This window comes from Boleophthalmus pectinirostris, unplaced genomic scaffold, assembly GCF_026225935.1.
Source record: "Boleophthalmus pectinirostris isolate CB_2022bp ecotype Guang Dong unplaced genomic scaffold, ASM2622593v1 HiC_scaffold_13, whole genome shotgun sequence".
Taxonomy (NCBI): Eukaryota; Metazoa; Chordata; class Actinopteri; order Gobiiformes; family Gobiidae; genus Boleophthalmus; species Boleophthalmus pectinirostris.
This window is the reverse complement of record NW_026571036.1, coordinates 14155300-14181620: the sequence shown is the minus strand read 5'-3', so window position 1 is coordinate 14181620 and position 26321 is coordinate 14155300. Positions and strand designations below refer to the sequence as shown.

The 26321-nt window shown below is 38.8% G+C and overlaps 1 protein-coding gene across 3 annotated transcripts in view; it reads right to left on the bottom strand.

Annotated features, from left to right (window-relative positions):
- Positions 1 to 26025, bottom strand: part of epha7 (eph receptor A7) — a 182483-nt gene extending 156458 nt beyond the window's left edge. For 2 of the 3 annotated variants that reach the window (XM_055149206.1, XM_055149207.1), the window contains exon 1: positions 22369 to 22987. In XM_055149206.1, the coding sequence (XP_055005181.1) occupies positions 22369 to 22972 (604 nt within the window). In that variant the 5' untranslated portion in view covers positions 22973 to 22987. Of the gene's footprint in view, positions 1 to 22368; positions 23039 to 24031; positions 24097 to 25831 lie in introns of those variants that run through there. The other variant, XM_020939270.2, reaches the window with a different exon arrangement.
- Positions 26026 to 26321: the final 296 nt, after the last annotated feature.

Below are 26321 nucleotides of genomic sequence, written 5' to 3'. Positions count from 1 at the left end.
ACAACAACAGCTAGAACATGCTGTTACATTACTCACCTATTTCTGACCGCCTTGTATAAACTACATTGTAAACATCATTAGAAGAGATTCAGCTCAACATGCAAACAAACACTGACTCAATGGTTCAATGGGAAAAACTGGAGCACATATGTGTGACACCTCCTCTTTATCGACGTGTTATCTGACAAATACATTCTGCGTCCACATTTTCTATCCGTGTTATTTAAAGCACATAACACGACTATTATCCACACCCCATTCTTTACAAACCCCCAATGCCGCCAGCCGTGCCAGCTCCCGCCAACTGCCCCCCTCGAATCCAGCTCTCGCCGCCCCCACACATGTTTGGAATGACTGCGAGCGGCTCCAGCGCGGCACTGGGCACACACTGGGCACACACTGGGCACACACTGGGCACACACTGGGCACACACTGGGCACACACTGGGCACACACTGGGCACACGCAGACAGAGGCCCATTCATGCGGGCTACCTGTGCTTAGCGGGAGATAAGTCGATTTGCAGCAGGAACAAAGAGACGATTAGCATCCCCCCTCCCCCTCCCCGCCCGAGTGTTGGAGGGTACGACTCTGCCCAGGAGGAGCCAGAGTACCCTGTACCCAGCTCTGTGCAGATCAAACTAAGACAGTATGTGCACTTTATAGGATGGCTGAAGCATAGAGCACAATATATGAAATGTACTGATGACTAAAGGTCTGATATTACACACACTTGACTCTTGTGAGCTTTAAGACATCTTATAATGATGTTACTTCCTCAAAAACATTTGAGTAATCCTTTATTATTAATCTATCTACATCAGTGTTTCCCAAAGACTGGGTAGCAAGAGATTTTTTTTTTTTTTGGTCGCCTTGTCACAATCTGCATGTAGGTCTGCAATATACACGGCTACATTTAAACTAGGCGACTTATGGATCCTTTGATTGCTGTTCAGTTATTGTTTTTCATTGTTTAACACTTGAGTAATACTAATTGTTCAGAGAGACATGATCACTCAGTCAACAATATATCCTCATTAATGTTCAATAATGGTCAAATCCAACTTTATTTTGATTTACGAATGATGTTGATTGGCTTGAGTCGCGAAGGTTTGTGACTTTTAAAATATGGGTCCCCAGAAAAAAAATTTGGGAAACATGAGTCTGCATCCCCAAAGCTTAAAATGCTCTGTTCCACCTTGATGTCATAGTGGTAGTTTTAAAGTTAACCTTTCGTTCAGTAGAAATGGGTCATTTCGGAGCTGAAATCATCCAAATGATTCTAATGAAAGTGTATGGAGTTTAAAAACACAGTGGAGCACTTCCTGTATTACCACATGACATCACAAAGTGGAACAATGTGTTTTCTGTAGGATTTATTTGTTAAACGTGTGATTGAAACAAAACACAACTCCAGGTATGTTTGTGAAGAGAAACGAAAAAAAATTTTGATTCGATTTGTCTGTCAAATGATCTCCAAACTCATATAATCAAGTTGAAACTATTTATATTTTGGGATATTTTTATATAAACAAGTTTATTTATTTAATTTTTGTAATATATAGATTGTAGAACAGCTGGATATATAGTTTATTTTGGATACATTTATTTTTTTCTATGCTTTATTTCATGTTCAAAGTATATTTTATCATCTTATGTTTTGTACATAACATAAAACTGATCTAAGGTTCATATTTGTCGCCTATATTTATTTTCAATTTGAAAGTTCTGCGTAAATTATCAGTAACCAAGTGTTGTTTTTGTTTTGAGAGAGAGAAATGCTGAATAAATGCATCGTGTAACTAACAAATAATCGCTTGAATAATCGTGATTTCAATATTGACCAAAATAATCGTGATGATATTTTTTTTCCATAATCGAGCAGCCCTACTTTAATGTGTGCAGTTTTGTTACCGACTAAATTTATAATCCAAGCGAGCTAAACAACCCAATTTTGACAACAGTTTTTAGGACATTTCCGAGCTAAACGGTGCCCTCCTGGTTCCTTAAGTGCACTCGGGTGGTTTTAGGATGCGACTGCGTGCGTTTTATTGGGTGTACGCGAAAGGTGTGAATGAGTGGAACATTTTGAGCAGATGAGCAGCGTGTTCTGGCAGAGGAACAGCCTGGCGCTCCAGAAGGACCCCACAGAAGGGAACGGGCCCGGAGACGGCGCCATCCTCCATTTCGCCATGACTCGTGTGTCTGCGAGCATCTGCTAGCCTCAAACTTTCAATTTTTCTGGGAATTTTTAAGCACGAAAATAAATCACCGTTGTCCCGTAGGTGACGCAGTTTTATTTCAAAGGTATTTTATTATGCAAAATGTACTCTTTTAACAGTGTTTTAATGTTGTTACCTCTTCAAAAACAGACCTGGAGTTGTGTTTTGTTTCATTCACACGTGTTTGTGTAATCCTTTACTATTAGTCTGTCTGTCTATCCAATAGGGATGTAACGATATCCAAATCTCTCGGTACGATATTATCACGATATGCATCTCACAGTACGATATTTACTGCAATATTTTGGAGAGGCTGATGTAATTGTAGATAGGACAGGGTTTTTTTGTTTTTAAAATACCCTGACAAGATTTTGGTGTCAATTATTACTGTCATAATCCCAAGAATTCAAGTAAAAAACATAAAACTTCATGTTGTTTGCACTGAAATGAATCATGGGATATGTAGTTCCCGATGTTCCTAAGCTGTTGCTACTATAGAACCATACATTTAAGCAGAGAAACTTATATTATATATATTGTGAGACTTTTGACGATACGATATCACAATATTTCGGTTACTGTTACATCCCTAATATCCAAAGTTAAAATGCTTTGTTCCACCTTGTGATGTCATGAAGCATAAGTTTTAAGTTAACAGCTACTTTTACCTTTAGTTCAGCAGAGATTTGCAATTCCAAAGTTAAAATTATCCAAACAATTCCAGTGAAAGTGTGTAGAGTTTAAAAACACATTACTTCCTGTATTACCACATGACATCACAAGGTGGAACAAAGTGTTTGAGAGAAGAAATCAGCCTAAACATGCAGGATTTGTGCGTTAAACATGTGTGAATGAAAAAACACAACTCCAGGTCAGTTTTTGATGAGGAAACAACATTATAAATTAGATAATAAAATAGCCTAATATGGGTACTTTAATAAGAAAATAATATTAAAGTTATTTTTATGTTTGTTGATTATAGCTTGTTTCGCACTTTACATTTGGCAGCACTTAATGCACTGGCCAGATGGTGAGTTTATACGCGGAGTAAAAACAAAACATAATTAGCCTTCTATATTAACTTTAATTCAGAATGTTAATTAGAACTCATGAAAAAGCGTGTGTGCCTCGCTCGCAGTCGTTAATAAATCAAATCTATTCTCGCCCACGTTACGTAATTTTTTTGGGGTTCATTTTTCTGAACTTGGCACGGTGAGTTTTTAATAAAGCTTGGTTGTCGTTAATTTTATTTTATTTCTTTGCCAAACTTAAAATGTCTCAAATTGTCTTAAGCCACACAATCCTAATTAGCTTCTAAATTGCATAAAACCTTTTTTTACAGTGTCATTGCAAGGTTCACAACTACTGGTTTATGATATCACCGGTCCATCTGGCGCCTGTCAAACTAAAGACACCTGCCCGTTTAAAGTTCTTGTGTCAAAAAATAAGTCTATCTAAAGATTAAAAAGCCAATTTGGTTCTAAAAAACAACAAAAACTACAGATAATTTGGACAGATGTAGTGACTGTGCTGAGAATAATATGAGTAGAAGAAGAACAGAAGTTTAGGTTTAAAATGCATGTTAAAATGTTGTTGTAATTATTCAACAAATATCTTTATTAAAAATCTTTATGTGATTCAGTGTCTGAAATCTGCACCGCTGAACTAATACAAGAGCCTCATGCATTTCAGGACATGTTTGAAGGGCTCTAAATGACAGGTTTAGTACTTTTTATAATCTGTGTTTGATTGTATTACCTCAATAATTACAGCCTTCAGCTATTTGATTTGTGTGTCATTTCAAATACTGTCTTCTATTCTATTATTATTATTATTATATTATTATTATTATTATATTTTGATATATGTTTTGAGGATGCACCGATACTCAGATCAGATATCGGCGCCAATTTTGAACATTTTGATTTATATTTGATCGGATATTGGTTCCAGTATATCGGTTAGGTTGGTTTCTATAATAATAATAATAATACATCTGACTTATATAATGCTTTTTTTGGACACGTAAAGACGCTTTACAAAGAAATAAGGAGAAGCGAGTTTTTAGTAGTGATCTGAAGTCTTGTAGTGAGTTTGAGTTAATGGTGGATTATGGGAGTGAGTTCTGCAGTGGCGGTCCGTGGACCTGGACCCTGGGCCTTCACGAGGACCAATCGCTGGCTATCATGACATCATTTATTTAAAATAAATAAAATAAAAAAAATAAATGAAGCAAATCACACATTCACTTACTTCATATAGGTGTTTAATAATCAGAAGCTACTGTTCAAGAACTACAGAAAAATGGATTCGCAGCCAGCCGGGCTCCAAGATGATTTATGCAGTCACTGATTTACCCAGATACTAGGGATGTAACAATAACCGAAATATTGTGATATCGTATCGTCAAAGTTTTCACAATAATATCGTGGACCATCACAATATATAGAATTACAAGTCTCTTTGCTTAAATTAAGAGTTATGGTGCAGCAACAGCTAAAAAAGACAGAGAGAACTACATAGACCATGATCCTTTGCTCCATTTCAGGGTAGACTACAAGAAGAAATAACAGTTCTAAGCACTTCTAAGTCTTAATTCTTTAGATTAAGTCTTGACAAGGTATTTTAAGAGGAAAAAATGTCATTAACAGTTTTGTTTGGGTTTGCCTTCACAAAATATCGCAATAAATATCGTACCATGAGATGTACATCGTGAAAATATCGTACCAAGAGATTTGGATTTTGTTACACCCCTAATCGTGAGCCTCCCCACAATATCGTAAGCTTTCTCATGATATTGCAATAAATATCGTACTGTGCGTTCATACCGTGACGACATCGTATCGTGAGACTTGGATATCGTTACACCCCTACCAGATACCATTGGAAGAAAGTTTGTGATTGACCCATTTTCATTCCATTCCATTATATTAACCCTTTGTTTCTCAAGAAATATTAGTCGAAGTTTATAACAATGATCTAGAAATGATTACTAGTGTAGTGTTTATTAAAAATGATTGAAAAAATATATTAGTAGTACAAAAATTCTTTCAATTATTTTTTTCTTGGGCTTTCACCAAATACCTTGAACACTCTGAGGGAGGGGGCGGCGGCAGTGAAGGCTCGGTCCCTCAAGGTCCGGTGCTTTGTCCTGATGAGGGGAGTGAGGCCATTGGTGTCGGTCGGTGTAATAAGACGATTTACTGGTAATTTTTGTATATCTTATTATTGAATTTGTATTTTTTCAGAGCTGTTCTGTGCTTACTTTCAATTATAAATTACAGTTACAAAGCACATTTGGGTGATATTTATGTTTAAAGGAAATAAAGACCAAGACAAATCCAATAATCAAAGTCGATATCGGAAAAGAAAAAGCTGAATTGGGGCATCACTAATACTTTGCAATGTTGTTATCCAAAAAAGAAGCATATGAGGATTTATAATGAGAAAACCATCACATAAAAGACACCGGAACCGTCATTATATTGAACCAGAAACTGCATTTGCCTTTATAACTTTACGATTCTTTTGTTCATTTAATCTGGACACACAGCTTCAACTTTTAACAGCTCCCTCTTTTCCACGACACCACACGGTCAGGAATCAAAGCCCGTCAGATTTCGCCTGTCTCATCACATCTCCGCTGACCAACTGGACAATCACAAAAAACATTTGTACCGGCGAATGGCTCTCTACACACGACTCAGCACGTTAGAACAGCTTCAGCCTTTAGTAGGAGCTTTAAGAAGGCCCCATCTGAACCTGTTAGTGCAAGTGAGTGTGAGGGCCAACACACAGCGGGGAGGGGCCCTTTGTCATGCGGGGGGCGGGGGCCGGAGAGGTGACTCAGCAGGGGTCAGGGGTCAACCGCCGCGATCATCCATCTTCCGTGTTGACAGTGTCTTGTCAGGCGGGCAGCTCATGTTCCTAAACACACCGGTCAGGCGTCCATTGTGGCTCTGCTCATGTGTAAATGAAGTTAATATTGAGTGACCCGCAGCCCCGAGTCGCCGTCGCCGTGGTGATAACGCCATGTGACGCCGAAGGGGCTGCACAGGCACAACAAAGTGGATATAAGAAGGAGAGGGCCATATGCTTTTGTTTGGATGAGAAAGAGGCTGTTTACTGGCACTGGGAGCGCTGGACGGGCTCAAATTCGGAGTGGCAGGTCAGATTCCCCGAACCTGGAAACTGATAAGTCATCACTTCGTTTTGTCCCATTTGACCTAAGTGGGAATTAGCGCTGGCATCAATAGCATCGTTTTTGTGGCGTTTAGAGCCAGAATGTCCCGATGCTCAGTGAATCTCACACGGACTGCAGCTGTCCCCTAACAATATATAACTTGATTAAGGTTGAAACTGCCACACTTTAATGCAGTTACGAGTTTATTCGGGAGAGAACTAGAGCAATCCTTTGAAAATACTTCATTTTAGTGTTGACATGAAGCTATAAAACTTGATTTCAATACCAACAAATTGACTTAGACTTCGATACTGATAACAATATGAGAGTGAAGATAAAAGAATGTAATTTTCATAAACAAAATCAAATCACTTTCTTTCTTTTGCCAAGACATCTTTTATTATATTCTATTTCGTTATATGTTGTGGGGATGCACCGATACGATACTCAGATCAGATATCGGCGCCAATTTTGAACATTTTATAGTGGATATTTGATTGGATATTGGTTCCAAGATATCGGTTAAGTCAATATCCCATTTTGGTTTACAATAATAATAATACTTCAAACTTATATAGCACTTTGAAAATACTCCATTTTAGTGTTGATGTGAAGCTATCAAACTTAATTTCGATACCAAGGAACTGACTCAGACTTCAATACTGATTATGATACGACAGTGAAGATAAAAGAATGTAATTTTCATGAAGAACATAATAGCACTTTCTTTTTTTTGTCAAGACATCTTTGACTAGTTCTGATAAATCTCGCTCAAAATGACACTAAAACTCTAATTGCAGTTTTGATACCTGCTCAAATGTGTATCTAGTTTTCATATATATTGTTTTATTATTATTATTTGTATCAGATTTTTGATACTTTTAACAACCTTACTTTACTTTCAGAGTGTTACTTTATTACAATGTATTGAAATGAGGTGGGTACAAAATGTCAAGAGTTGCATAATAAAGTTTAAACGCAACTTTTTCTCTAATGGGTTTTATAAATGTTGAAATAAAACGATGCATTAAAATCAAACTAGGGCCGCACAGTTTAGGGGATAAATGTAATTAAGGTTTCTTTGATAAGTATTGCGATTTACAATTTAGGTTTTAAAAGCAGAATTATTTTCAGAGAGCTCATTTAAAAAAGACCCCAGGAGCGTTCACCTTTTAGAGAAATGAAAGTGAAATATGAAGTGATGAAGCCCATGCGTTTCAGGACAAGTTTGTACAGATCTAAACTACACTTCTAACACTTTCTGTAAAAAGGTAGATAAGTTTGAGTTTCGCTTTGTCTAAATAATTGCAGGCTTTGCGATTTTGACATTTGCACCAACTCAAATTGAAACTTTGATGTGCATCTCACTCGCATTTTCTGAAACTAATTCTTATTCTCACTGATAAATTCATTGATAAACCCCCATATGAAAACGTTTTGGATCCATCCGCCTCTCTACTTAAAAATCACGCAAAAATACTCACACTACACCAAACGGGCCTGAGATCAGCGACGCTATATCTACTTACACCGATGAAAATACAGTCAAATGAAGTTGTGAACATTGGTGCCTCTGCTTGTTATTCATATATGCATGAGTCAGCGCTGTATTATCTGAGAGGTGAAAGACAAAGCTATTACCCAGATGAGACACTGGCTTCCCAAATCACAAAAAACACACACACAAAAAAAACTCCATAAATACTATACGCAGTGGTGGAACGTAACGAAGTATAAGTAGTAAAGTACTGTCTTTTTCCGCTGCCTGCTTGTTTCTATGGTTATTGCTTTACCTGGAACGTTACATTAAACATTTCCATCAAGCATTTATTAATTATGGGTGTTTCTTTTGCTCAAATATGCAAAGATTCCCTCTGTAAACAGGGGTGACTCTCCACAGATCTGAGATGTGATGCAGAGTTTGTCTCCCTTGTGATATATAGGTTTAGTCTATACTGTGGAACATTCTAGACAAAGTAATAGAAATGTAGAAATGTTACGCAGTACACCTTTAAGTATAAATTTTAGATATTGGTGCTTTACTTAAGTAGATTTTTAATTGGATACTTTTACTTTACTACATCTGAGAGAATGAATCTGTACTTTCTACTCCAATACATTTTTCAACAGGACTGAAAAGTAAAAGTTTTTATTTTTTTTGTTTATTATAGTTTAAGTCCTGCTGAAAAGGCTTAACACGTTCACAATTTGAGCAAACAAAAATATACAAAGAAAAAAGAAAAACTGCTACGAAAAAACTACAGATTTAATTGTTTCTAATGAACAAAATTCAGCATTTTTTTTTTCAAAATCAAAACATATGAGGCCTTAGAAAACCTCAAAATCTCAAGATACTTTTAACTCTTTAAGTACATTTTAAAACAGGTACTCTAATACTTTTACTTAAGTAGATTTTTCCATGCGATTCTTTTACTTTAAAGTACCAAAACTGAGTACTTTTTCCACTGCTGACTTTAAGCAGGGATGTACTTTCTTCACTTTCTCTTCTGTCCAATTAAAAAGCCTTGAATCAAATATTTACGATCAGTGGCACCTCTGCGTGTGCACCGGGCCGTGCCTGTTTAATCTCCAGTGTTGACAGGGAAACAGGAGTCTGCACTAAGCGCTCAAATTACTGTTGTTATATCTGCTGAAACTGCTGCACGTGACCACACGAGCCCGTACGACTAAGCAATCGCACTGTGTTTTGTTAAAGGGACAGTGTGGAACGTACTGATTTGCGATACCGTGGAAATACAAAGTTAAAAGCATAATTCAGAACATTCCCCATGGAGATAGATAAGAAGTAAATTTCAACGCAAACAAGCAGGAAGCGGTAAGGTCAGGTTTAGGGCTGAACGATTTTAAGAAAAAACTGAAGTGCAATTTTAATGGCAAATATTGTGATTTTGATTTCATCCATGATTTTTTATTTTTTTTTTCAAATCAAGTTTCAGTGCACATGAACATTTGCAAACATCACAGAACCTTACAGAGTTCTGCATCGACGATTTGATGCTGGACCGTTTACATTTTACAGAAATTAAAAACCATGTGGCTAATTTGCATAAACTATAAGTGCTGAAAAAAACAGTTCATTGTGCCCTGATGCAGTCAACTTCTGTCGGACTATAGGACACAACTCAGTGAAATATGAGTGTTCTTTCTGTGACGGAGGATGTGCTGCTGATGGTGAGGCTGTTCATGTTAAACTTTACACGAACGCCAGGTTTAAATCCTCACCTCCTCATTTTATGGAGGTGAATTACTTCGCGACACATAGACCTCGACGCAGACCCATAAATCAAAAACGACGACGACGAGGCGACGGCGACAGTGTGCGTTGAGTCGACCCAGAACTAAACTTCGCCATTAAAACTGGGCTTTAGGAGGACTGCAAAAAAATGCGGCTCTGATACTTTGACACTGCCAAAATCGTGTTGTCTGAGATCACGATTTTTGGTCCAAAATGATAGATTTTTCCGGCCTAGTCAGGTTTGTGGACATGCAAGCATGCTCAAAGTAAGGATGCATGTTTTCAGTGCAATAAACACAACCAAAATTAAAAAAAATATATATATATATATATAATGAATTAAAATGACATGCTTTTATTTTAGTTTTATGTTTTGACTAAAAAGTTAAAATGTACTGTGTCTTTAAATTAAATCAGTGTTTTCTCTCGTGCAACTTTTCAATATTTAAAGGTGCACTATGTCACTTTCCTGCTTGTCTCCATGGAGATGTTAATGCTTTGTTTAATGTCAATAAACGGATCAACTTTGTATTTGTTCAATAGCAGGTGTTACATTGTTTGAAAAAATAGCTCTAACCTGTAAATTGACCAGGTTTCTTTATCTGCTTGTTTCCGTGGAGATAGACAAGTTTAATGCCATATTGTGAAACATTTTGTACAAAAACATAACATCATACAAGGAAGTGGCAGGCCTCACATCAGTAAAGGTACATACTGCACTAGAACTGAACAATTTGGGAAAAAATATCTGATTGCGAAAAGAGGATTCTGTTCAAAGTTCACGATTTAAACACAAATGACGAAAGAAATAGGCCTTTAACTGAAATTTTATGATTGCACTTACACTACCACGCAATTAAAAATTATACTATCACTAAAATAAAATAAAAAAATATTCAAAGGAGAGACAATCTTCATCTTCATTTCCATTTCACAGATGACACTGCTTCAGAACGCAATTTAACAATTTAATCCACCACACCTTCTCCACTTTCAAATTCTCTTTAAAGTCCCGCCCATGTCAGGATTCTCTCCGCGCAGAACTGGCAACCCTGACAGTCCCCCGCTGTGCCCCACACACTGCTCCACGCCAGGCCGACCCCACCAGGAGAGAGACGCTTCATGGGACCCAGACTGCTGCTTTTTACTGACCCTCCTCCTCCTTCACTGTTCAGAACATCACATCCACACGACTTCAATCACATCTAGACCTGCCACCATAAAAAATACTCAAGTGCGAAATACTGGAGGAAAATATAGATGATAATGCACTGCAAAAAAAAAATCTAGTCAAGTTAAGATGGCATTTTTATCATGATTTCAGTAAATTTCACTTGACAAGTAAAATAATCTGCCAGTGGAATAAGACTTTTTGTACTTAAAATATGAAAATACATCTTGCTACACTTAAAGTAAGAAACAAACTCGAATGTTGCTTGGATTAAGAGAAACACACTTAATAATTGTACTCGTCAAGCTGAATCTACTCAAATAAAGGAAAAATGTTCTTAATTTAAGTCATTTTAACTTACCTAGATATTGTTTTTTTCCATTGTACTGAAACTAAACTATGCCACTGACACAAAAACCCTGAAGCAGAATTCTCAAGAATACTCTAAATGACAGCAAACACTTTAGTAGGGAGTTTACCTCAGCATAGTGAGCAATAAAAGTCACTTATTCAACGCTCTATACCTAAAATCTTCATCATACCCTGCAAAAAAATACTACCTAATAAGTTTAAATGTTGATTTTGTTTCTTATTTTTAGTGCAAAGAGTTCTTATTGTTCTTATCTTTTATGTAACAAGATGTACTTTCCTATTTTAAGTACAAAACGACATCAATAATTTTACTTCTTATGTGAAATTAACTCAAATTAAGGTAGTATTTTCTTAATTTGAGTGACTATACCTTGGCAAGTAAAAGTAAAAATAACAAAAAGTTCCTGTTTAGTACTAAGAAAAAGTCCCCCCGATAACTATTGAACCCCAAAAGCTGCATCTTTCACTTATTGAACGATCGGTCGATATAGTAATTATCGTGACAGGTCTAATCACTCGTCCCTCAGACAACATGTCGACTCGCTGACACACTCACTTCCTGGGTCTATTTGAAATGCAAAGTCCGCAGGCTCGCAGTGGACCGCCCGGTGGCCTATAGGAGCTGGTCAGACCCAAGCTGCTCGGCCCCCTTTCCCCCGGGGGCTGCACCATCAATCAGTCTCCAAACTAACTTGTGTCCAACTCCCTGACAGCTAAGATGGATGGAGCCAGTGTTTACAAGATCCTGTATCCTCATTAATTCTCTTGTTAGCATGAGCTGATAGCGCCGCGATGCTGTTCGGGTTTAGCGGCGAAATGTACGGAGCCCCGAGGGTGAGGTCAACAGTCAATCATTTTGGAGACTGGAGACGACGGGCGGGAGGGTTTTGGGACGAATATGCGAAATTTTAAGTCAAAACTGCAATTATGTGTAGATTTATATAGATTTTCAATTCATTTTTATTTCTATCTGTCTGTAGATTTAATTTAACGTATTTATTTATTTATTTTCAATATGTTTTAATTTTTAAAATCTGTTAACGGTGCTTAGTTTAAACAAGTACCCTATTTTACTGGCCATTAGGCGCTCTGGGTTATAAGACGTACAGTCATTAAATGGTCTATTTTCGAACTTTTTTCGCAAATAAACCGCACTGGACTTTTAAGGAAACGCAACAGTTGGATGGGTCACTCGGACTTTGTTTGGCGCGTTCACGGTGACTCTGGGATTTGTTCAATTGTGGCGCGTAGGGAGGGTGTTGTCTGGGACCGCTGGATCGGTCGCAATGACTCAGTTGTTCAGTTGTGACTCAGATTGGCACATTGCACTCGCTTTTTCGGTTTGTTCCTCCGTTCTGTTCCTCGTCGGCGTAGAGGGATGAGTGTGACTGCGGGTGTGTTTCGCTGTGTGGTCGCTGTCTGCTCCGTGCGTGTTTGCGTCTGCTGCGGGTGGTGTGGCTTTATAGTTTACTGAAGTCGTGCTGGGACACCCGAGTGGATTCGTGTATGGGGCGCTCTGGATTGCGAGGCGCGCGTTTGTGTTTTGATGTGGTTAGAGGCTTAAGACCGCGTCTAATAGCCCGGAAAATACGGTAACAAAATATCAACAGTGATGATTCATTTTAACTATTAGATACGATAAGAAAAGTACCACTCAGTTACATTTACTTGAGTAACTTTCTAAAGAAATCTGACTTTTCCAGCAGCATACTTTTACTTCTACTTAGGTAATATTTTTATTGAAGTAACAGTACTCTTACTTAAGTGTCTACAAGTGACAAAATCTTTATGTTAAGAGTATGAAATGATTTAAAGATTTGCGTTTCTTGCACCGCTCCTTCAGATATAATTTAGTTTTTGTTATTTTGTGTGTCTGTCTGTCCTTTTGTTCTTCAAACTGCGTCAACTTCAAATTATAAATCAGATGTTATGTTACTCTTAAGTTACTTTTAGTACGTCTTTACTCTTAATTGAGTAATTTCTTAGACCACTACTTGAATAATATTATTTTGAAGTAATTAGTCTTGCTTGAGTACAATTTATGGCTACTCTACCCACCTATGTGTATTTCAAAACATGTTTGTAGACGTCTAAACTGCAGGTACAAGATTTGTCCATAAAAAGACAGGATATTATGTGTATTTTTTGCAGAGCACATTCTTTGTCTGTATAATTGCAGCCTTTATAATTTGATAATTGCTCCAACTGAAATTGCAATTTTGATTTTATTTCGATTTATTGTGCAGCCCTAAAAAGACACCATGGAGACGGGATATTTAGTATGCAAAAGACATTATATGACCTAAATATTTGCAATTCAATGTGGTTAAGATCGTAGCCTTAAAAAGCATTATAAAAAAGGAAAGGCAATAGGAGGACAAAGCGTTACCACAATAAATACAGCTTTTGTGTTTTTCTTAAAGGTGCACTATGTAACTTTTTGGTTGCGGGTCAATCACTTGCTTTTTTTTTCTTTGGATATGTCCTTGCTCTGCTTCGAATGTTCCACAGTGCGATAAATGGTTTTATAGCTCAAAAATACCTCAAAAAACAGGCATTCCGACTGGGAGCGGGGTCGCCTCTCCACAGATCTGACCTGTAACTTGGTCTGGTTTGGTTTCCACGAAGCTAGAAAGGTTTAATACCACACTGTGAAACATTCAAGACGATGCAACAGCCTCTCAGAGTTACACAATGCAGCTTTAATGCGACTATTCAAATTGCAATCCTCCATTTGTATTAATGAGCGAAGCTTCCTGACTCCCGACGTTATGTGATCACAACAGGACAACACGCATTTGTGGGCGTAGCGGTGGGACAAAGCTCACCCTGTCCCCCCTACAAAGCTCTCCCTCTCCGGCTAAATGACTCTGTGGCTCCAGTGACCAGCGCTAAACAGGCCAGCAGAATGAATGGCCAGTATTTTCCACACACTTCTTCAGAAAACATTGTCTGACCAGTCGGTTTCACAGCGGGGACACTTGAGCCGGGCCTATTTCAATGAGCGATTTGGTAAAAAAAAAAAAAAAAAATAGTTGCGAATTTTCTGACAAGTTTTGCAATTGGGTTTGTGATTTATGTCTTAGTAATAAAACTCTGTTCAAAGTCCAGGAGAAGTGACAAAAAGAAATATGACCTGACGAGCAAGTACAAGAATCATGTATTTCAGAACATGTTTGTACAGATCGAACTTCAACCTCGAACTTCAAAAATGCAGTAATTACGATTTGTTAGAAGTACAATTTTACGATAATCTTGGTTAATCTTGCAGTAGTGTTGTCATACCAAAATTTCAAACAGATATTCAGATTTCGATACTAAGGAGTAGACTTGATACTCAATACCGATTTCGATACCACAGTGATCATAAAAACACTCACTCTTAAATACTATTAAAAACTTTAAATGTATACTTTAAACATATTAAATACTTTCTTTTGTATTACCATGTGGCAGAGGTGGGACCAAGTCTTTGTTTTGCAAGTCGCAAGTCTTTGACCTCAAGTCCAAGTCAAGTCCCAAGTCAAATACAGGTAAGTCCAAGTCAAGTCCAAGTCATCTGCGTTCAACTTCAATCATTTCAAGTTTTTAAAGCAAAGTACCAAATATAGCTTAGATTTTTGCAATTTCTATGATTTTTAAGATAACTTCTACTTAAAAAAAAAAAAACATTGTATTTTTATATGTATGAATATTTGTAGAGTATATACAGTACGAGTTGTAGAAAGGTTAATTTTTCCTTTTTTTAATCAAATTTTTCCTTGACAAGATCTTAGTGTGAATCATGACAGTCAGAATAGAAAGAATTCAGATTTAAAAGTGCTTCTCGAGTCTTCTCAAGTCACTGACCTCCAAGTCCAAGTCGAGTCCAAGCCACGACTTGCAAGTCCCCACGTTGTGCCTGTGTAATCCCTGAGTTGTCCAGGTATGTGAACTCTGAAACAGCTCGAGATCATTCTTAAACTATTCAGAAAAAGTTCATTTCTCTCCTATGAATGTGACTTTTGGAGTATCGATACCTGCTTCAGTGAGTTTCTAGTTTTGATACTAGTTTCAGCATCGATTTGTAACAGTTTTTCGATACTTTTGACAACCCTTTTAGAAGGAGCAACGTTTTTAGCGATGGATGGAGCGGGACACAAGGGGTTAAAGCGCGATGGGGGGAGGAGAGAGGAAAGGAGGGAGGGGGGAGGGAGAGACATGCGCTCCCTGATCGGTGACGGTGATGAATGAGGCCATCACAACACAGTTTGTCGTCCGCACAAGGAAAGAAAGCAGCTCTCCTGTGTCATATGACGGACAGCCCCGGGACACGTCCAACTCTCCACCTGCACCCAAACACATGACCCAGCAGAGGACAGGTTTGGGCAGGAGAGGTGCTGAGGCGTAGAGTAAATGCACTGAATATTTGAAAATCTTGCCAATTATTTCATAAAGTCATCTAAAGATCTCAAAACTATTACGCATTTTTATGTATCTGACCCAAACTGTACTCACAAAACTACACATGCAAGGAGTATTTTAACATTTCCTGTCCTCCATTGTGTTATTTTTCTTTTACGTGACCTCACAACAAAAAAAGTTCAAATTTCATTATTTTTTCTTGTATTTTAAGTAGCAATTCTGAGCAGAAAAGAAATAAATATGTACTTATGGAGTCACGGAAGTTCAATTATGTGTGTTTTATTTAAACAAGTAAAACCCTGTGTAGTTCAGTGTGTTGAAGATAATAGCAAATGCATAAAGAAAATTAAATAGTTAAGAGTTTATGGTCAAATGTTAAATGGCTCGGAATATAGTAAACGTCGCTTTTATGAAAATGTAAAAAACACTCCAGAAATTCTACTGTTTAAACGTCAATACCTTTAAGTGTCTCCATAAAGTTCATTTTCATATGAACAGTACTATCACTCGGATTGTCAAAAGTGTCAAAAATCAGATACAAAACTAGAATTTAAACTAGATATTCATTTGAGCAGGTATAGATACTAAAAAAGTCACATCTAAAGGACAGAAATGAACTTTTCTGAATAGCTTTAGGATGATCTTGAGCTGAAGAAAGCAGGTTTTTATTACCATCATGGCATCAAAATCGGTATCTAGTATCAGGTCTATTCCTCGGTATTGAAACCATGACAACACTAAGTATCATTACGCTTCCTTTTACACTAAGCATCCTATAGCCCGCAGAGATTATGCACTGATCGGCCCAGACTCGATCCGGGAGGCTAGGTTCACTTTTTATTAGCTTTCACATCCACTTGGAGCATGATCGAAGGACTCCGAACAGCTCTGGTGGACCGTTCTCGGGGAAAACTACTGAATGGACAATTTAACGTCAGTGGAGCGGCTGGAGGAAGTGCTGATGGTGCAGCGTGTTCTCATTTTATTTAGATTAACTACCCCTTAATACAATGCCTCTGGAGCCTCGCTGGATCCAGGCTCATGACGGTAGACTGTCAGTGTTATTTGTACAAGTTGACAATGGACAGTATAAAGCAATGGGGGCGTAAAAAATGTAAGTCAACTTTACAGATTCTACTTTTGTAAATTTGTGGGTGATTGAAAGTTACGGAAAAGCCGCGTTGAAACGTCATTGAATTTTCCATATAACCTCGTAAATCCTTCCAGCTAACGACATTTGAGCATGGAAGTTTAAATAATACTAATATTTTGTGAAAAAATGATCGCAAATATTTGTATCCATTTTTAAGGAACTGTTTTATGGTGTTTTTTTTTTTTTTTAAATCTGATGATTGCGTGTTCATGTCCATATGAAAGCAGATGGCCGCTTTGAAATTTACTCAATAAAGCTTCTTTCTCTTTCTGTCAATCTATCTATCATCTACTACTACAAAAGCCTATAATTATCCTTTATAGTAGCAAAGACTTAATACCTTAATACCTTAACTTCAACTCTAACCTCAAGCCCCTAATTAAGGAGTTACTAAGTCTGAATCATCAACTATTTGTTCATTAAGAATTAGCTCCTACTTCGTGCTCTATTAAGGCTGTAAACTGTGTTATATAATTAATATAAATTGTTAAAAAGATGGTCAATAATCTCTGATAATTGCAATAATTTTCCGCAAAGTCTATTCTATTCTATTTTTCTACCAACTCACCTTCACCCAGAGCCTTTTTTTTTTACCGCAGTGTAAGTCACTTTTTGTGCATTAAACAGATCAAATAAATGTTTGCGTGTACTAGTGCGTACTCAAATATTGGCCTGTGTTAGAGATTTAAGGCTGACATGCTAAAAAGTCCAAAAAAAGCATGTGCTGGTGACTTAACGCTGACAGATGATGGGCTAAAATGTGCAAATATCGGTCAGGTATCGGAGTATCTCTTGTAAAAACACCTGCTCAGACGGTCAGACAAAACACAAATTCTAGCCCTGAATTCCAACTTTCTCACCACCTCAATTTTCAACCAAACCCTCCCGTTCAGATCAAGTCTCGTGAACTCAACCTCTTCATTAATTCAAGTGCGGCGCTTGCTCCCGACAATAAGAAACGGATGGAGGCATTAGTTTGCAAAGAAAACCTGGCTGCTGTTTTCTCCCCCCGCCCGGCCCTCCCTGTGGAAATAAACACTGCTTTCTACCTCCTACCTCGGGGCTCGTGTGCATATTAAAACAACAATAAAAGTAACTCCCCGGGTTTGAATGAGTGATCGCTGCTAACATTAGCCAGACTCGGGGCGGCCGGCGTTGCTGTAAATTACATGGCCTAATTTATTTCATTAGCTCACCTCCCTCAGCACTGTCCCTGATGGAAGACATGGAACCATAAAAGACCAACGCGTGTTCTTATGCTCAATTATTACGGACTGCTGTGGTTAAGCTGCTTTGATTGAGATCGGCAACTTTGCCAATTAGGATTCTTTCAGGTCGAAGACTGAGATACGACAGTGAAAGTACTCGATTAAATATTTGGAAATACTGCCATTACTTTTATAAAATGTGTTTGTATTTTTAGTTTTGTTTGGGTGCACTTATGTGACTTTTCGGTTGAAGGTCCGTCGCGTTCTTGTTACCATGGAAATGTCACTGCTCTGTTTGGAATGTTTCACAGTATGGCTTTAAACAAATCTTACTTTAAAGATTTTACATTTCTTCATTTACAGGTGGTTTTATAGCTCAAAAAATACAAAACAGGTATTCTGGCTGTGAGCGGGATCGCCACTCCACAGATCTGACCTGTAACTTGGTCTGGTTTGGTCTCCATGAAGATAGAAAGGTTTAATGCCATACTGTGAAACATTCCAGACAAAGCAATAACAATAACATGTACACGGAGAAATACAGGTGGCCAGAAAAGTTACACAATGCACCTTTAACATTTTGCCGTAATTCGACCACAAACAAAAACCCCTTGAAAAAAATATTAAAAACACATTCGTAACATTTGGTGTCAACAGTGATGGAAAGAATACTTTGAAAATGTATTTAGTCACTGAATACCGGCATTAAAACGTATTTTGTAACATATTCTGATTAGGGATGTATTTTCACGATATACATCTCACGGTCCGATATTTATTACGATATTTTGTGGAGGTGAACAAAACTACTACTCAATATGCATCTTTTTCCCTCTTAAAATACCTTGACAAGACTTAATCCAAAGAACTAAGACTTAAAAGTGCTTAGAACTGTTATTTCTTCATGTTGTCTACCCTGAAGCAGAGCAAAGGATCATGGTCTATGTAGTTCCTTTCTGTTTCTGTTCTGTTTTTAGCTATTGCCACACCAAAACTATTAATTTAAGCAAAGAGATATTATTGTGAGACTTTTGACGATACGATATCACAATATTTCGGTTATTTTTACATCCCTAATTCCGATATGTGGGCCAGTTAGAGTACTGCATCCTGAATACTTTCACATCGCTATATATTTCTTTTTAAATTGTTGCCCGTTTTGATCTGCGTTTTCTATCACTAATTGAAGAAAAAACTACACATGCACACGGTATAAGAGCTATAGTGTTGTATTTTGTTCACTAATTCTTAAATTGCGTGATTTTATAATACCACCAAGTTAAAAAGTAAATGTAACCCAATACAGGCACTCATATTTAGTATTCAGAGTACTTATTCTCATTACATGTATTCAGTTACTTCCCAACACTGGCAATCAAAACACATACTTCTTATATTTCAGTAAAGTACAAATTGTTTTACCAGTAACAAGGCTGTTTTACTTCTAAGTGAAGAATGACATGGCCCCATAATCAACTTCTTCGACTGAGATTGCCAAATTTGCCAATAAGGAAGGGGGAGGGGAGGCCACTTAAGTTCCACGACCCCCCTGACCCCCGTTTTTTTAATCCACGGAGGCTAGTAGCTTTTAAGTCAGGTGGCGACCGAAAATAATCCGGCGAGCATTAGATCGAGGTTTAACTGTGAGCGATGACATAGCAGTAAATAAGAGTGACAGACGCTAAAAATATTGGCGTAGCGTGCGGGATGGTCATGAATATTGTATCTACACGTGCACAAGAAGTAATCCACCAGAGGATTCTTTCAAGGCTGCTGTAGAGGTGGAGGTGGGCTGGAGATTTCTGCTAGCATTTACATTTTCCTCATACAGTTTAAATCTTTTCATTTCGAGAGCTGCGTTTGTCTGACCTACTTTCTAAACTGTGAGGCAACATTTGCGCTGAAAATGAGCACCGCATTCAACCTTAGAGAAGTACGGGTACATAAAAGCTACTCTTGTGTATTTGGTTTTACAGACAGTGTATCATTTCACTAATGAATCAGTAAAGGGTCTCAACGTGACTATCGTGCGTGAAGAGCGAGCCACAGCAACAAAACACCAAGCACGGAAAGCATGTTTCACACTTTAAAAACTCAAGAACAGCCTACATGTTTTGGTAATATATTCAAGCCCCAGTATTTACCTTTTTTGCTTTTTTTTTTCATTATAGATGTGTTTATTGCACTGAAAAACATAAAAAAGTGAAAGAAAATGTTCCCTTACTCTAAGCAGCCTTGCATCTAGGCCCGTTACAATATTACAATACCAACTTACGTAACAGGAACAATAATTTCTGGAGCTCAGTTTTTATCATGGGTACTTTTCCTTTCACTAGTCAAAAAAAAAAAAAGTGTATTTTTTCAGTACTACAATGTGATTTGGCTGTATAGAGTTGAATTATGAACTTCTAAGACTCATTATAGAAACAAAACAACTACTTAAAAGTTGCATTCTGCATTTATTTATTGCACTTTTTTATAATATTGTACATTTAGAATACTTTTTGTGGATAATTTTGCTTTATGGTTTGGCCTTAATATCATTTATTTTACTTCAGCAAAATATCGCACTTGCATTTTATTTTTTTTCATCATGACAGGCTTTACTTGCATCTCCACAAACCCGACTCTTTTTTCCTCCAGCTTGTTTTCATTAAAATCTTGTTTTTTTGGTTATAATCCTCATCTATCTCCATGGAAAATGTTCCAAACTATGGCTTTCACTATCTATTTCCAAGGAATAATGAAGCTGACTTTCCAGCCAAGAAAGTTACATAATATTATCAAATATATTTTTTTCAGATTCCTTTCATAAAAATGATCAGATTTGTATATTTTTACAATCCGTGAGTGAAATGCTGAAGTGTGTGTAAACATTGAAGTAAAGCGGCTAGTAGCGTGAATAAATAAATGGTCTGTACAAATTCTCTCAGCGCAGAAATATGCGTTCATATTACTTCTTGCTTTTTTAAGTAAATAATTGAATACATTCAAAAAAACAACATTAGCATTTCTCCACACGTCTATCTGCAGTTGGCCTTTCACCATATTAAACTTACTTTTGTTTAGTGCAGCCACCATAAAAATCACAACAATGAACCAACACTGCTCCATCGGTCAAGCCCTTCCTCTCGTCTCCTGCTTGAATTTCCTGAGGCGAAATGCCACGCTGTTACTTTTTCCTGCTCCGTCAGAGACACTGAAGGCAGCACAGTGAACCAGACTCAGCCCAGAATAGTGTATTTTAAACGCACAGACCCTGAACGCGTCTCTTGCCGGACCACTTCCAGGATCCACAAACCCGGTGTGTTCTGCAGCTAATTCCCTTGGAGCGCAGCCAGCTCACGATGAGAGGCTAAACTCCAGTTATTATTTAATCCCAGTGTCAACAGGATCAGGGCTGGAAATGAAGAGTCCAGCAATCAATTAACAGGGATTTTAATTACGGAGCCGGGAGAAGCCACAATGCGGTCCTTCAGACATCCTTGTGCTGTCAGATCAGGAGCTTTAATCCTATATACCAACAACACCGGTGAGGACTCATCACAGAGCGGTTTTGCATAAATTCAAACAAAATCCTTTACGGACCTTTCTACATAAACAATATGTCTCATTCTTATAATCGTCTTTGGGTTCCTGAGCGTTCTTTTTTACATAATGTGTGTGCTGATAAATGCTTTTTTGTTTTGTTTCCTATTGGCTGATTTTGAACTGGTGTTTTAGATGTTCTTGCGTGCCTTATTAATCAAACGAAGCAAGTTTGGGTTGAGTGTTTGCGCACCAGCCACAAGGTCAGTGGTTCAAAACTTGCGAGCGCTACGTCATGTCGTGTGTATGTGTGTGTTTTAACAGGAATGGCATCCAACGTAAAACCTGCAACTTTGCAACTAGGGCTGTGCAATTAATTCTGCTTTAATCAATTTGAGATTTTGTAGCTTCAAAGCATCAGTTTGGAGCCAATCCTGTCAGATTTTGGAAGAAAAAAGTGACAATTTTTGGTGTTCAATTAAATTCTTAAAAGTCAGTCTTCTTTATGTGAATGAGAAAATGACTGAGGGCCATTTTATTTATTTAATATTGTGATTATCTAAAGCTATGATATAGTTTTTGTCATATTGTCCAGCCCTAATTGTAGCTATGACACAGTGGCAACCCCAAAAGCAAACTTAAAACAGCCAATACACTTAGATTACACATACTGCTACTTCTAACACAACCCTACTACTTCATCAAACTGCTTTCAGAGTACTTTTTGAAGCAGTCAAACGGCCTTTTACCACATCTCTCTTTTGTAATGCCTGATCAAAGGGGGGTTGCCATTGTGATCTGCCGCAGGTGCATTCAAAGGCAAGGCAAGTGTGACAGAGAGAGATAGAGAAACTGGAGAAGAAGACACTCACGTTCACACGCATCGCCCTTCTGATGAAATCCAGCTTTGCAAATACATTTCCCAATCGGCACCAGCCACTCCCCCTCGGCGCTGCAGTGCATCTTGGGAGAGTTGTCGGCCTCCTCTTCCGCATCGTTCACGCACACCCCCTCCACCTCCACCAGAGAACTGAACTCCGACCCGGTCACCGTGTCCGGAAACGTCGCCAAGTTCTCGATAATGGACCAGCACTTTTTGTAGTAGACTTTGACCGAAACCAAAGCGATGCAAGCGCCAACATCCTGGAACGCCAAGTAGAATCCGCGACGGGACAGGGGGCCGATGATTCGCACCTCCGTGTTCAGTTTCATCTTTCGCTCGCCCAAGTCGCCCTGAGTAAAGCTTTCGTCAGCCGCGATGGTGTCTATTTTGACATACTGCGTCTCCCGTAAACTACGTCCAACTTCCGAATCGGTTTCCTGGTAATACAAGTTGAAAGTCTCCTTGCAGGAACCCACCACTCCGGGCAGGCTGTTACAATCCCTCAAGGTAAACTTCAACTCCACAAATATTCTCTGAGCATCGCCTTTCTCTATCCAGTTAGTCCGCAGCCAGTTGTTCTGATTGGGCTCCATGACTTGGCACACTTGGTACGTGCGGATGGGAGTGTAGTTCTCGTCCAGGCCGCTGATTTCTTCCCACTGCGAAAAAACAAACAAAAAACTTTAAGCGTAAGTTTTGGGAAAAGTGAGCAGGCAAAAAAAAAGGGGGAAAGTTCTGTATCTACGCTGTCAATCATGCGGTTCGAAGGCCTAACTGAAGTCTTCAAATATAAGAGAAGTGGATTGTGCAACAGCCTAAATAAAATATTGTGCAAGTTACAGCTTTATAAGAAAGTTTGACATTTCTTTCAAAAGTTAAACAACAGTTTCCGTAACTCCTTTCGCAGTTTTGAGTGTTTATTGGTAGTATATCGTATAGCTGACTCATATGTCGCATTTGTCTCTCTTGGGAAAAGTTTGGATGGAAGTAAGGTGAGCATTATATCATCTACAAGATTTTGAAAAAGGAAAAATAGCTAACATACTTTGAGTAATAAGAATATTGTAAAAGGCTTCAAAAATGACAAAAGGAAAGAAATGTGCAGGGTAATGTTCCAAAGTGAATAAGATACAAGATATTTCAGCGTTTTTGTGTTAAATAAGTCTATTCAATAACCAAGAGATTTACACGAGTACATTTCTGATAGAATTCTCACATATGACATGATTATATTTCTTTATCTTCAATGTGAGACTGTTGAGTCTTAAGTGAACACTAGATCAACACAAGGCACCCAATCAGTGCAGTGGAGCAGCCTGAGAGCCTGAGAGCGCTAATGAATATATGAAGTGCAGCCATCGCACACAGAGGGCTGTAATAACACAGTACTGAGCAGCGGTGAATGGAGAGAGATTAGACCCCACTATCGCGCACAAACATCTTAAAGGATGATTGTGGTGCCTTTATCGTCTCCCGCTCTCATTATTTATTTAAAAAAACCTCACTCGGACTGCTTTTAATCAGAGCCGAGCTGGGGGTTCGCTTCAGGCCTGCTTTTGAATGCAGAAACTCCAGAATACATCTAGTTAAAGAATGCGCCGGTGATGGTTGGGGATGTGGGCCAGGCAGGAGGCGGCTGGGACAGTACTTACCCCATTGGGAGGATAGGAGATCCACTCTAGTTCTGTCTGCTGGGCCTTGGAGTCCAACAAAATCACTGGTGACAGGAAAGCGAGGGGGAACAGAGAGAGGCAGGTGGTTAAATCTCACAGGGGCACTGACACATTTAGGTACTGTTTTAGAATTGGGCTGTTTTAGGAGGAGAATCTGTAATCAGGTTATCAGAGATTGTACTCGTCTAACCAAAGCGTGAAGTTAATCAGCTTTGCCTTAAAATCAATTAGGAAGAGTTGATTCTATTACTTTATTCTTAGCACATTTTTAGAGAAAAAATTGGCCTCTTCAATTCTCCTCTCTAAATCTCCCCTAGATTTTATTCCACAGTAATAACTTACAGTACAGTAATAACTAAATGGCAAAGAAGGAGAATTGTTGCCCCCCAAAAAAATCATAATTATTCAGAACAATTTCTTTCAACTACAACTTTTATTGCCACATAACTTTCAGGAACGTGTGTGAATTTTATAATTTTCATTAAAACCAAGCTTTTTTGTTAATGTTCTGTAGACAGTTACTCAAAATCTGTGAGCAGGACGTACAAACGTAAAGAAAGACAAAGGTTGTGGAGGTTTTGCGCTTGTTCAATTTGAAAACATCATTTACACGACTTCATTTGTACGACCTTCTCGGCTGCGTGCGGCTGTTCCAAAGTTACACACTCGGCAGACAGAGGCGTTTAACTTAAATGCATCCAACACATAATTTAGGGTGCCATCTTTATTTATAGGCTGCGTAACGTAAATGTACGCACGCCTGAATAATCGCTTTAAAGGCGTTATAACCTTGTTGTAAAGTGGTAGCCACATGGGTATAGTATATATACCCGTGACCTCGTTTCAGTGGCAGCAAACACGTAATAAGTAATGCACTGCAGCACGGGGCAACTTTGACTGACGTTTACGCATCGCGCTCTCTTTTATTTGCCATGGATTCAACTCGTAGCAGAGGACGCATGGCACTGTTAAGGTCAAAGCGGATTTTGGTTAAAAAATGAGCCAAAGCAGAGCCTATAAAAACGACGAGTCTTGAATGTGGGGATTGTTGAGACAGCGTAGCAGGTTGTTGCAGACAGAAGCGCAATACAGCGTCTGAAATGAAGTTGTTTCGTGTCAGCAGCCCGGTTTCTCACGGGGAGACGAGGACTTAGCGGTGCCGGGATCATAACATAATGCTCCATACAATGTAGACATTATACGTGGGATTAAGACTGGGAACAAATCACAAAACATCTCCAAATAACCCGTTGTCCTAACACTGTAATAAATCAATCCAGTGCGCACCCCGTGACTTTACCGTGAGAGGTGAATAACGGCAGGTAAAGGGACAGAAGGTTGTTGGCTCTAAACAAATAAACGAATAGTGCCACGGTATTGTCAGCTACAGCAGAGTAAATCTTTGTATCCTCGCTTCTGTAAAACCGAGGGGCCGTGCGCGTTCGATCCCGGGACACCCCAAGGCAGCGAACCCGGCCGTGCGCTCTCACACAGGGCTCCAGTCAACTCCAGGAGCCGCTGCCGATGCTGACTCGTTATCGATCCGCTGATGGATTGTTAATCTATTCAAAAAGCAGGCTAGTTACGCGGAGAGACGTGGAGGAAAAAAAAAGGAACCTTGTGCGTAATCCGTGCGAAACCATTGGCGTAATCCCGAGTTAAATTTGTAGTAAAACAGACACAGTCCTCGGTCATAGTGCGCTTCAGAGGGACAATAATCCAGGTCAGTGACAGCTCGTTGGACTCGGACACCTCGCCGTTCAAACTTTCGGAACTTACCTTCTTTCGGGTTCTGTGCTTCCCCACTTTGGACGTGACAAGACGCGTAAAGGCATACTGTAATAATCCACAGACACGGCTCGGACGCAGACAGCATCGTGGAGTTCGAGGTGTTTTACTGTAGAACGTGCGTCGCGTTGCCACCGTCTCGTGTGCTTCCCATTGACGACTGTACAGCGGCTTTTCTGTACAACACTCCGCTGCTCCACTCTAATAGAGACTGAGCTCAGAGGAGGGCACTTCCAGCAGTCCCGTGTCAGTCAAACAGAAGGGCGCAGCGCGGAGCCAATCGCGGGAGAGGAGAGGGGCGCGTCACGGAAGCTCAGGGCCAATAGACGGGGGAAAAGGTGGATGGGGGGGGATTTGGGGGGGTGGCGTAGAAGCGTTTTTTGCACAAGTTGGAGCAGATATTCCTGGCATGTTTGGGAGAAGTGAGAGGGATGCTCCGGTAGAGTTTGAGTAAATACACACCTCCCGTAGACGCGCGCCA